Source organism: Grammomys surdaster, unplaced genomic scaffold, assembly GCF_004785775.1.
Source record: "Grammomys surdaster isolate TR1022 unplaced genomic scaffold, NIH_TR_1.0 266, whole genome shotgun sequence".
Classification (NCBI taxonomy): Eukaryota; Metazoa; Chordata; class Mammalia; order Rodentia; family Muridae; genus Grammomys; species Grammomys surdaster.
Window position 1 is genome coordinate 3,307,748 of NW_021604707.1, and position 13,247 is coordinate 3,320,994.

Below are 13,247 nucleotides of genomic sequence, written 5' to 3' on the forward strand. Positions count from 1 at the left end.
CTCAGAATCTCTGATTTTGAAATGTTAAAATCTTGATCTTTCATTCCAGTAAATTCAACTGAAATACTTATATAAGAAAAGATAGAAGATCTCTTTCATTTGAAAGGCTGATATTTTCAAAATGTATCATACACCAGTTGTTTAGCAATCACCTTCCAACTTTGAAAGTGACTAGAGCATTCCCAGAAATCTGTGGGGTGGCATGCTGAAAAGGAATGGTGGATTGTTTATTGAATTATCTAGAAGGAGAATATCTGCTCTTTGCCACCATTTGTGCCCCTTTATTCAAAATGTATCATCATGAATACCTACTTGGGCTCTCTTTATCTTGCCACATTCTACTGAAGACATAACAATGTTCAGTCTATTCCAAGATATACACGATGAACACTCCAGAAAATTTACCTATCAACTTTCTGTGCTATTTCTTAATTTATCAATTTACCAGCTTTTATCTGTTTATTTTACAGACTGCTATATAGCTGTACCCTATTTAGGTAAGAAAAATATACGGTTAACAACAAACAGAAAGCTCATACATGTCAAGATCATTCCAAAAGCCACTTTATTTAATAAGTTCTAGTTTCAGTGAAGGTAGACTAGGCACACCCATTGTCTTCCCTACTAAAGGTACAAGAAATTTGGAATAGAATATATGTAGTAACAGTATAGAGATTAAAAAGTAACTAATGGCCCAAATTGGAAAAGGAAGACGTTAAGAAAGAGGATTGGGCCTCTTTCCTTTCTGCCACCGCCATGCCATCCAGACTGAGGAAGACCCGGAAACTCCGGGGCCACGTGAGCCACGGCCACGGCCGCATCGGTAAGCACCGCAAGCACCCAGGAGGCCGCGGAAATGCTGGAGGCATGCACCACCACAGGATCAACTTTGACAAATATCATCCAGGTTACTTCGGGAAAGTTGGTATGAGGCATTACCACTTGAAGAGGAACCAGAGCTTCTGCCCAACTGTCAACCTGGATAAATTATGGACGTTGGTTAGCGAGCAGACGCGGGTCAACGCAGCCAAAAACAAGACTGGGGCAGCTCCCGTCATTGATGTTGTGCGATCTGGCTACTACAAAGTTCTGGGCAAGGGAAAGCTCCCTAAGCAACCTGTCATTGTGAAGGCCAAATTCTTCAGCAGAAGAGCTGAAGAGAAGATTAAGGGTGTTGGAGGTGCCTGTGTTCTGGTGGCTTAAAAGCCACTCCAGGGGTTAAATGCTAACATTTTCCATGTAAAAAAAAAAAAAAAAGAAAGAGGATTGGAAAGGAGGAAGGGAAGGAAGAGAAAAGAAGACCCACTAATTTGATAGTGTGTTTCCTGATGAAATTTCCCTTCCATACTGCTGATCTTCTATTCAACTGCAGTATAACATCTCAAGATGTGCCTCATGCACAGAGAAAGCTCTTCTAAGAGACCTCTGTATATGTCAGGTCCTTTACAAGACTAAAGACATAGAATAAACTCTCTGTTTCTTGCTTTTCTTTTCCCATCCCTTCTCACAGGAAAATCCTGTGTCAAAGTTGCAACTATACCACTGAAGACCTTAAATCTTAGCATTAGCTTAAAACATACTGGAGGATATTAATTCTCTCTAACCAAATTGAAATAGGTTTCAAAGACTGTTGAAAGAGAGAATGTCATTCTATGAGTAGACCACTAAATAGACTTGAGGTTGTTCTTAAAGGGCACAAGTGCTCAGCAGACACAATAGCACTCCAAGGCTTTAAAACAGAATTGTTAGAACCTTAGCTATGGAAAGTGAATCTTATAATATCTCTCTGTCTCTATTTCTGTCTCTCTGTCTCTCTGTTTCTCTCTGTCTCTTTCACATTTTCTAAAATATTCATTCTACAAATGCTTAGTATCCAATAAAATATTACACAATACACAAAGAACAAGGAAAACCTGAGAAGTTCCGAAGGAATAAACAGTAGCAGAAAATTATCTCTGAGATGACCCAGATGTGATTATTTGACAAAGACCTTAGCAGTTATAATAATACAATAAAGTAAACTTAAAGACTCTAGAAAAGATACAAATTTAGAAAAGATACAAAGTTTCATCTGGGAAATATAAGCTTTAAAATGTATCGAAGGGAAACTTTAGAGTTGATTAATAGAGTAATTGCTATAAAACTCGATGACTTAATTCAATAACATGATGCAGAAAAACAAAATATTAATAAATTAGACAATAAGTTAGTAGAAACAAATGTGAAAAGGTCTTTGAAGTTTGAGAATTATTTCATCTGGAATCTCAACATTTTGGAGGTGGGGGCAAGAGTTCAAGATCATTCAAAGCCAATTTGAGGCCAATTTTGGCTTCATGACAGCTTGTATCTAAATAATTTTTTAAAGGAACAAAGGCACTGGACTAAGGAAGAAATAAAATAATATCTAACACATGTAACTAGTGTTCAGCTGAAGAGAGGAAAAATTTTGTTGCAGAAAACATTTAAAATGTACAAAGACCTTGAGGACTTTGCATACTTTTGGGTAGACAATGTCGCTAATAAAAAAACTTACTTAATCTGAGTCAGGATAACCAAGAAGAAATATATGCTCAGTATTATATCAAAGTGAAAATAAGAAAGGCTAAATGTTTGTTTTGATTTTGTCTTAATGTAATTATTATTTTAGATACGTGTTTGTATTGTAAAGAAAGAAAGAAACAGGTGTGGAATTGGTTGAGTAGAGAAGAAGAAATTGGAGCAGGAGAAACCATAATAAGAATATATTGTATGAAAAAAATCTATTTCCAACAAAAAATACATTTAAAAAAGTAAACAAAATGTAGAGAAAACAAAATTCTCTTCAATGAAACAGGAAGAGACCAATATGGTATGTAGAACGGAATATCTTGAATTTTGTTCATTAATAATGACTATAGAATTCTCACATGTATCCTCTGCTAAGTCAGAACTTTGAAACTGAGGGATATATGAAATTAATGGTATTATTGAGAGATTAGAGGTTCTACTTGGTAAGGGCAATGTCCTAAAACAATTTCTCATAACTCCTGACAGCAAGATGAGAGAGAAGTTTATACAATGTCTGCTAAACATCGAGCTTAGAGAAGAGATGTTTGAACTGTTTATATTAGATGCACACTGGCTCTGGGTGAGAGGGGTGGGATTAGCAAAGCCAGGTGAGATTTTGGATAGGAACACAGTCTTCAAAGAAGTGATTGCTGCCTCTGGAGTGATTTGCAAGGTTAATATGTAAGATGATGTGAATCAGTATTTGAATAGTTGGTCCCCAGTTGGTGCCATTGATGGAAGGTTAATAGAAAGGTACAGCCTTCTGAAAAAAGTATGTCACTGGGAGCAGGCCTCACCCTACTTCCAGTTCTGTTCCATATTTGATGTTGAAGATCTGATGTCTCATCCCCTATGCCTGCTGCTTGCTGCCATGCATCCATACTGCACTCTTGCCCACAGAAACCACAGGCCAACATAACATGTCTTTCCTAATTTGTCTGAGATCACAGTGTTCCATCACAGAAACAGAAAGTAACTAATACAGTCGAATGAACATTCCAGGACATATAGTCATAATGAGATTTAATCCAGGGTTTTAACAAACATTAAAAATATGGAAGTTCTCTTGTTTAATTCTGTTATTTCTTTCCCACTTGGCTTTCTAGGTCTTGTAAGTAAATTTGAGACATTTCAGTTTTCTTTAGCACCACGGAGGCAAAAAAATAATAGAACAATATTTCCAAGTTCTGAAAGTAAATGACTGTCAATCCACACTTCTATTCAGTGAGCCTATGCTCTAGAATTAGATTTACAAACTCCAGCTTAACCTCATATACTCACAACACATGTCTAACACCAAATGTATGGTAGCTCTCTCTACAACCCAAGAAACCGAATTGCTATTACAGTGAGCGCCGTCAGGAAGGTACCTCCCTTGTTTATTCTAATGCTGATACTATTTAACTAGAAACACTGACGGGTCCCGTAGGTTGAGGTATCAGTAACACAAGATTGTTCCTGATATCAGACTCTTATCAATAACCAGGCCTCTAGACCTTCTGATCCACTCATATAAAACAACAACAACAATTAAAACAAGAAAACAAAAGCAAAAAACTGGAATCCCTACAACCAGATTCTCAGTTTTTAAGAAGAAATTAACTGCTAAGACCTAGGTAAAATTTTAAGGTGTGGGTAACTGTTACCTGGCTAGCCTGCCATTTTGAGCTGTTACTAATGTTATAAGGAACTTTCTCATATGTTTTTTATGCTGTTACTAGGAAAATTTCTAATGCTCATATTGATTACATAATCTGTTATGTTCTGTGCTCTTGGAAACCAATCACGATAGAAGCCAGGAGAACTATTTTGTATAGTTACCCACAATAAGCTTGGATCCGAATCAACCAACCAGCATCACTTCTTGTACCTAAGTATAAGCTTTTATGGTACTTGCCTTTATAAGCTGCCCCTGGGATGGACTCCAACATGAGAGAGACACTTGCATCTATTTAAAATAACACTTGCATTTTGAGTAGGGAGTGAATAAAGTTTAAATTCCCAAGACCTCCCTGGGAACTGACATTCTACTTGGCAGAAAGAGACATGTATGTGGGTAACGGACATCTTCATTGGCAAGTTAACACGTGAATGTTGAATAAGACAAGTCCCATCCTGATAAACAAGTTAAGACATGAACATTAGACAAGACATGTCTTCTGCCATAGTTGAATATCTCCAACCAATGGGAACAGGATACATATAAAACAAAGACATGTTCCAAAGGAAGTTCCCTATCCCTAAATTCTGACTGGTGGAATAACTTGGCACAGATGTTTGTCGATTTTAGCCTTAAAGACCCTGCTAGATTTTAACTCAATATCACACTTTAGTCCAGGAATCAGGACAGAGGCCCTGATTCATAAGTCTTGGGATGTATGCTCAGTAAACTGTTCCTGTCTTACTGAAATTGGTGTTTGGGTGGTTTCTGAGGTGACTCTTGGACACCAACATTAACAAACCAGGTAAATAATCTTCATCAGTTTGTTATGAAGGATATAACGATGGAAGACATGATGAATCAAAAACAAATGACACAGCTTCAGTAAGTTCCAGGTGAATCTTTCTCTAGGAAACCTTTCAGTATCTAGAGGTTAATCGGCATATAATCTTTGGGGCTGCCTGAAGGCTTTCTAGGCATGTTTGATCAAATTGGTAACCACTGTGCTCAATTTAAATTACCAGTCTCTCTCACCTCCTTTAAAGTTAGCAGTAGGATTCAAAAGTCCAAACCTTCAAATCTTGTTCCGATTCTTGAGATTGAAGCCAGCAAAGCAGAGGCCAGCAATCACTCCATTCACCAGCATACAAGAAGACATTTATGCTTTTGGTGATCATAAGAATTTGGGGAGTTATTTCCTAGGAAACAAGAAGTCTATGAGGATTAGTTTCAGTGTCAACTTGACACAAATTGGAATTACCTGAGTAGAGAACTTCACCTGAGAAGTGGCTTGGTGACTTTAATTGTTGTGGGAAGATCCTCCAAAGTGTGCACAGCACCTTCCGATATCAGCTGAGTTTGTTTTTAAGCACAGGGCAGAAGGAAAATTCTATCCTTTTGTTTCTTGGTCTTGTGTTTTGCCACCAAGTTGATGTACTTCTTGCTGACAGTGCTGATTCCTTCAATTATGGAAAAGCAAGATTTCCAAACTTCTGCTATTGTTTAAGGATTACCAAGCAGTTCACCTCAATCCCTCCAGGTTTGGCAGTGGGTGGGAGGAGCTATCATTTTAAGATAAACTGATTTAACCATTTTACAAGTATATGTATTCATCCTATTGCTTCTATCCCTAAGAGAAACCTGACTAATAGAAAGTGTATTAGGGCAAAAGTGGGATAGTACTGTGCTAAACTTCATCATGTTTGTTTTGGGGGAGAACTGTGAAAGTATTTGGAGCCTACATTCCAAATGGCCATTTAGAACTAGCTTGGTGAACTGTTATGAGTGTTTGCAAGGTAGAGTATTGAGAGAGGTGGAGATGATAGAGAACTGGCTTGTGAAGTTTTAGAGGAAAGTAAATAGTATTTTGATTAAGAAACTTTGGAAGTGAAACATTTGCTTACTGAGATAATTGATGTGTATAAGCTAGCTCTGAAAAAATTATCCATGAATAGGAATAGACCATCTATATTACATGAAATCTTCTAGAATGTATGTTCTCAGGGTCAGTAGACAGAAGCCATGATCCAGGGATGCAAGGTTGTATTTAAATTAGAAGATGAACTTACTAATTATAAGAGTCTTCTACAAGATACTGGTTTTAGAAGCATTAAGGCTACAGGATTGAATGGGTCAATTGTGCTGGTCAGTTTTTACCAAATTGATACAAATTAAAGACAGCTTGTATGAGAGAGCCTCAATGGAGGTATAGCCACCATCAGATTATCCTGAGGGCTTGTCTGTGTGATTTTTCTCTTGATAGATGGTTGATGTGGGAAAGTCAAGGTCATTGTGGGCTGTACCAACACTGAAGAGGAAGTGGTCTTTGGTTGTATAAGGAAGCTGGATAAGTATGAATACTCAGCCAATAAGTACCATTCCTCCATGGTGTCTGCTTTAATTCAGACCTCCATCTTTCCTGCTCGAGTGCCTCTCCTGACTTCCCTCCATGTTGAATTGTGGCCTGCAAATGCAAGATGAAATAAACCCTTTCCTTTCCAAGTTGCTGTTGGTATGTCTTTATCACAGCAACATTAAACAAAGTAGAAGAAAGTTCAAATATATAATTCACAGTATCGCACAGGTATATTCAGAAATAAAAACAAAGTGGGGAAATTATAGGATGAAGGAAATCCAAAGGGAACCCATTATCAACTGACTAGCTTTGAAATCAATGCTAAAGAAAATGAGTATGGAAGGAAAATATATCAGAGGGAATCTTTGCATTTCCGGAATGAGAAATAAAAATAGGAACTTTAAGTGTCAAAATTTGTGTAACCAACCAGCCTCCCAACTTGAATTCATTAAAATATATACCTCAGTTAACAGAACAACCAGTAATGAGGTAAAGACATTGAAAGGGCACTGAAAAGATTCACTCCAAAGAAAAACCAAATGTGGTGACTTAACTACCGATTACAACTCAACATCTAAAAACTCTTTCTTAAATTCTTCCAAAATCTGGGAATACAGAATACTTCTAAACTCATTTTAAGACCAGTATTCTCCATGTACTGAAAGCAGATAAGGACCCCAAAAAGACAATACAGGTCAATGATTTTGATGAACACTGATGAAGATATTCACAACAAAACAGCAATGTATTCGTCACCTTTGTCTTACTGTCACAGAACGCTTTGACAAAACTTATGGGAAAAAAAAAACAAACATTTTTCTTTTCTCTTGGGTTTGGTCCACTGTGTAAATGAGGCACAAGACTAATCTTGGTGAGAGCATGACTCAACTCTTGTCTATATTATAGCAGTAAAAACAAACCAAAACCAGAAGTAGCTATAGTTCTCAAAGCTTGTCCATTGTGATCCACTTCTGCAAGGAGGATCTACCTCTCAAAGATTTCACAACCTCCTAAAACTATGCTACCTGCTGGGAACCAGGTGTTCAAATACATGAGCTGGTGGGAGACATTTTACAGTCTAACTACAATAAAGGAAACAAGAATTCTTAATAATAATCTCAGTGGATACTGGAAAAATACTTCTCACAAAATTTAACATCTTTTTGGCATAACATCTTTCAATAAATTAGTTATAGGACTGAAAAGCCATGTATAACAAAACATAGATGACACACAACTCAATGAAGAAAAGATTTTACATTTTCATCTAAGATTAGGAACAACAAAAAGATGCCTATTCTTACCTTTTATAATCAGTATAATGCTGGAAGTCTTAGACCCAAGTGATTAGGCAAGCTAACAAAATAAAAAGCATTTGAATAAAAAGGAAGAACTCAAACTGTATCTGCTTACATATGGCATCATCTTCTATGGAGAAAACCCTAAAGAATCCACCAAAATGCTCTTAGAATTAGTAAACGAATTCAACAAAATTTCAGAAACTCAAGTCAGCTTTCAAATATCATAAATGCTGATGTATTAACAAAAAACTACATGTAAACCTATTATATTTGTTATTATTATAAAACTATTATCTTATTTGTCATTATTTGTAAAACTAACATCTTGTAAAACTAGTATCTTGTAAAACTAGTATCTATTTACAGTACCACAAAAAAACTGGCTAACCGTATCTTATTTCCATATTACAAAAATTAATTTATCTTATTAGAAATACACTCAAAGAAGGTGGATCCACACGCTGAAAACCATAGAAAGCTAATGAGAAGAACTGAAGGTGCAATTAAATGTGAAGAGGTCCTATGGTTATGGATGAGAAGTTTTAATACCATTAAAACGTACGTAAGACCCAATGTGATCAGTCACATAGTCAGTCTGAAAACTGCTATGTCACTTTTTGCATACATAAAAAAATCCTACATTTCACATGGATCAACAACGTGTTCTGAGTAACCCAGCTGATCTTGATATTAATGAAGCTGAAGATGTAATAAAACCTGACTTCAACTACATGGAAAACACGACTTCATGGAGTTGGCATGGAAGAGACCAATAGGACAGAAGACTGAGTCCATAATTAAATGTGCTTATGTATGCTTAACTGATCGAACACTGATGCCAAGACACACAACGTGGAAAAGAGACCCTCTTCAACAAGTGGTATCAGACAACTAGACAAAACAGTTACAAAAGCAAAATTGTACCTAAAGTATCATGATAATATAAAAATAAATGTTAAAGGAACTGAAGGCTTAAATATGAGAAATGAAACTACAAAAAATGAAACACCATAGGAAGCCCTATTGGTGAGGGGAGGAGCTTAGCATCTCAAATATATGTAAGAGCTGGACATTTTTAATTCTAGCACACAGAAGGCAGAAGCAGGCAGAGATCTGTGAATTTTAGACTAGCCTGTTTTACATAGCAAATTCCCAGCCAGTCAGAGGTACATAATGAGACTGTTCTGTTGTCTCAAAAATTATATATACTTATAAGAGGAGTGAGAAAGATGACTACATAGGCAAGAGTGCTTGCTGCACAAGCATTAACATGTAAACTATGATCCCAGCATTACAGTCTTTAAAAGGTAGGCACTGTAATACAAGTACCTATAGCCCCAGCACTGTGGCAGGTAGGAACAAGAGGATCATTAGGGATTACTAACAGATAGATTAACTCAAAGTTACTTAGAGACCATGTATCAAAGAAATAAGGCAGACAGTAATAGATCAAGGTACCTGATGTCCCCCTCTGACCCTGCATATTCATAAGCATTTATACCCTTCATAAATACCCCCTACTTCTTCCACACACACTTTAGACATACATACACAAAACAAAATTAAGAAAAATTACAAGGCAATCCAAGTCTCTATACCAAGAAGACAAATAACCTTGTTTACAAATTAGTATCTGATTCGAATTGATTTGTCTCAAATAAAAGTCAATGGAAATGTATAAATGCATAACATCATTGCTCATGAGAGAAATGTAAATTAAAACCATAGAAAGACATGCCCATATATCTTTTATAATGTCTATTATCAAAAGTAAGGTGAGCGATATGATTTAGAGCACAAATATATGTCACATAGACCTGATGGTCAGACTTCTATTCCCCCTAACCAAAGGTGAAAGGAGAGAACTAACTTCAAAAATTATCCTTTGACTACCACATAACTATGCACACTCACACACATCATGCATGTGCACACACATACATAATACAAATAATGATGACTAAATGTTGGAGAAGACACGAAGGGAAAAACCATCTTCATTGGTGGGAATGTAAATGAATGTCTTCATCATGTAAAAAAAAAAATGAAAGGTCACCGCAAATTATAATAGGAATACCATGTGACCTAGCAATTCTAACGATGAATAATTATTCAGAGAAGACGAAAACAGTGAGTAGAAAAGATGCCTTCATTCCTTTGTCCACTGTAGCATTCTTAACAAGAGCCGAGAATCAAGCTAAGTGTTCATTCAGGTATGAAGGGGTAGATTTATATTACACTACAAAACAGAATGTATTCAAGGCTTTAAAAAGTAGAAATATTTGTTATTTGAAATGACACAGGTGTACCCGGAGGGCAGGTAGGATAATCTAGAAAAATAACAATATCATATGAACTCACACATATGTAGAAAACAAACAAACAAACAAACAAAAAATCGCAGGCACACCGAATTAGAGAGTGGTTAGCAGGAACTGGGGGAGGGAGAGAATGGTCAAAGTACACAAAAATCTCACTTAGGAGAAATAATCCAAAGCAATCTGCTCTTGAATATGGTGGTGATAGTTAATGATAGGATTTGAAGTTCTGAAAAACAGCTAAAAAAAAATGATTTGGTATATTCTGTCCACAGTAAGTGTGTGAAATAATGCATAAGAAAATTATATCAATTTGGTGATCCCAGAGGATATGCATATTTAAAGATATGTTTAAGGTGATATATAGATATACACATACATATAATTTTCTATCAATTAAAATTAATAAAACACACATTAAAATGTTTTAGGAAATTTTTATGTTGACAACTGCAACAAAAATATGTACAGTAACAAGGCTTCCAATTTCCATTTAAAGTACTTAAATATTAATTGTGAGAGGGATAAGAAAAGTTAAACAACAATATTGCACCATTTAAACAACAACTACAAAAAGAGAGTAACATAAAAACTCAATAAATAAAACACAAACAAGTCATAAAACATACAATTTTTATTGATTGGAAAATTCAACATAATAAGCACATTTATTCTTTGTAACTTGATGTATAGATTTAATATGGTTATAATAAAAAGACTAACAGGATTTTTGTGGGGAAATGTACTCTTACATGTTCACATAGAAAGAGAAATAAATACTAGCTACAAATGTTGGGAAAATAACAAAGTTTGCAAGAAAAACACAATCCGTCTTCAGGATTTATTATAAAGTTCCAGAGTTACATATAACATTACACTGTAGGACTAGAGAAAGATAGACAGAGATCAATTGAATAGACCAATTGGATCTGTACACCATTCAGATATGATAGAGTGATGTTTAAGAATGAAATCAATAAAATTTGTTGTGTGGAGGAGAATTTTGTCCCTAGCAAAATACAAACACATGCACACACCTCCACAATAAAAAGGAGAGTGAAAGGTCACCATAAAAATTATGATAGGCATACCATATGATCTAGCAATTCTATTGCTGAGCATATAGTCAAAGAAAATCAAATCAGTGGATAGAAGATATGACTGCATACAAAAATATGCAAATATATACACATATATGAATGCTGTTGCTAGATGTTAGAAACAATATGTGGGTAAGTAGAAAGACTGATATTGATATAGATATCAATATCAAGTCACTTTCAAAATAACTTCAAATTGATCATGGCAGATGTGTAGCATATAAATCCCAAATCTTTTAGAAGAAAACATCAGAAAGAATCATCTTACATTCTGACTAGTCCAGTTATTCTAAAATGTAATACCAAGAATACAACCCATAAATAAAAATTATTTATAACTCAAATTTTATCAAGATAAAAATAGAAGGTAAAAGAGACAAAAGATGCTGTTGAAAAGTAAATGACAAGAACGATTTTTCAATCAAATTTTTGATAAAGTACTTTTATCCAGAATCTATAAAAGCCTGTCATGATACAACAAGAGAGAAAACCATCTAAGAATTTTAAGGGGCAAAATGTTTGATCAGGCATTTCATATAAAAATTTCACGATTATATGAATAGACAAAAGTACACACAGATAGATCTCTAATATCAGTAGACTCTGAAGAAATACAAGTAGAAGCTCTTATGAGATATAATATTACAAACTAGATCAAATTTATTAACAAATTGGTAATATGAAGTAATGGTGAGGATTTAGGGTAATTAGAATTCCTATACTTTATCAGTACAGGTACAAAATGGTACACCCACTAGGAAAACAGTTTGGCAGTGTTTTATAGTTAAATATTTATTTTATGACCTAGTATTTAGAGTCCTACATATCCCAGTGTAGAAAAATTAAAGCTTAAAATTAAGCAAGAAATCTGTACTGGTATCCAAGTGGTTCTGAGTTCGTTCATAATTGCTAGATGTTAGATACAATTTAAATGGGTAAATAGACAGACTCTTGTTGGCTTATAATAAAATGCTACTCAGAAATTGGAAGATAGTAGTCATCAATATGCAAACACTTTGATGACTCTAAGTGAGAGAATACTGTCTCAAGAAGTTGTGTCCTTCATGGCTTTCCAGGAAAATATTCAGGAACAACATAAACCTAAGTGGTTTCTCTGAGAAAGAGTTGAGAAGATGATCCAGCTACAAAGGGGCAATACCAGAAACTGTTTTTCATTGCAATTGATCAACATATTTTTGTATCGTGCTTCTGGAGTTTTCTACTTACATCTATATTTGTTAAAAGTCATAACACCATTATTCCCACAAGAGTTAACTTAGAAGCTTGCTTATTTTTCAGACATTTCAGTCTCTTTAAGGGATCCCTCTCTCAGTTTTACCTCCAACAAACTAAACAACACAAAAGATCAGGCTAAGCTAAATCTCATGACTCTTTTTAAATTTTAAATACAGAGCCATAAGAAAATGGGAACAATTAAATACATATAAACATTTTAGCAGTGTAATCAAGAAAATCCTATCAAGTAAAATTTATAACAAAGTTAATTTAACATGCATTACCATTATGAATCATTACTGTTTGGGTCACATGGTATTCGGTACATTTAAATGACTGTAATTAAGATTGCTTTTACAATCAAATCATTTGAATTTTTTTTCCTCTGGTACCTGTAACTCCTGCCAAATGTTTTAAATCTTGATGTACACGATGAACAAAAATCTTTTTCTCTCAGTTGATTTGCAAAATATTCATAGATTTGGCTCACTAAAGTCAAACACAATTCATATTTTGGTGCATGAGTAACAAGAGAAAGATTGCCTGGAAGTGGAAAACAATTGAAACATGGAGCTATTCAAAATAAATACTGGATTCTTGAGAAAAAAATTAAAGCACGATGATTTCTTGAACACTTACTCCTTTTGAGTTAGGGGGTCTAAAACTTCAGGGATTCAACTGCAATAATCCAAGACCTCTGACCTACAAAAAAAAAAAAAAAAAAAAAAA

The 13,247-nt window shown here is 35.0% G+C and overlaps 1 protein-coding gene across 1 annotated transcript; it reads left to right on the top strand.

Annotated features, from left to right (window-relative positions):
* The first annotated feature begins 747 nt into the window (after positions 1-747).
* LOC114628239 (60S ribosomal protein L27a) lies at positions 748-1,216 on the top strand. Its single transcript, XM_028776202.1, has one exon. The coding sequence runs from the start codon at positions 757-759 to the stop codon at positions 1,201-1,203; it is 447 nt and encodes a 148-aa protein (XP_028632035.1). The 5' UTR covers positions 748-756; the 3' UTR covers positions 1,204-1,216.
* Positions 1,217-13,247: the final 12,031 nt, after the last annotated feature.

Coding starts and splice junctions, on each gene's coding strand:
- LOC114628239 (XM_028776202.1), top strand. CDS start 757: ATGCCATCCAGACTGAGGAAGACCCGGAAACTCCGGGGCCACGTGAGC.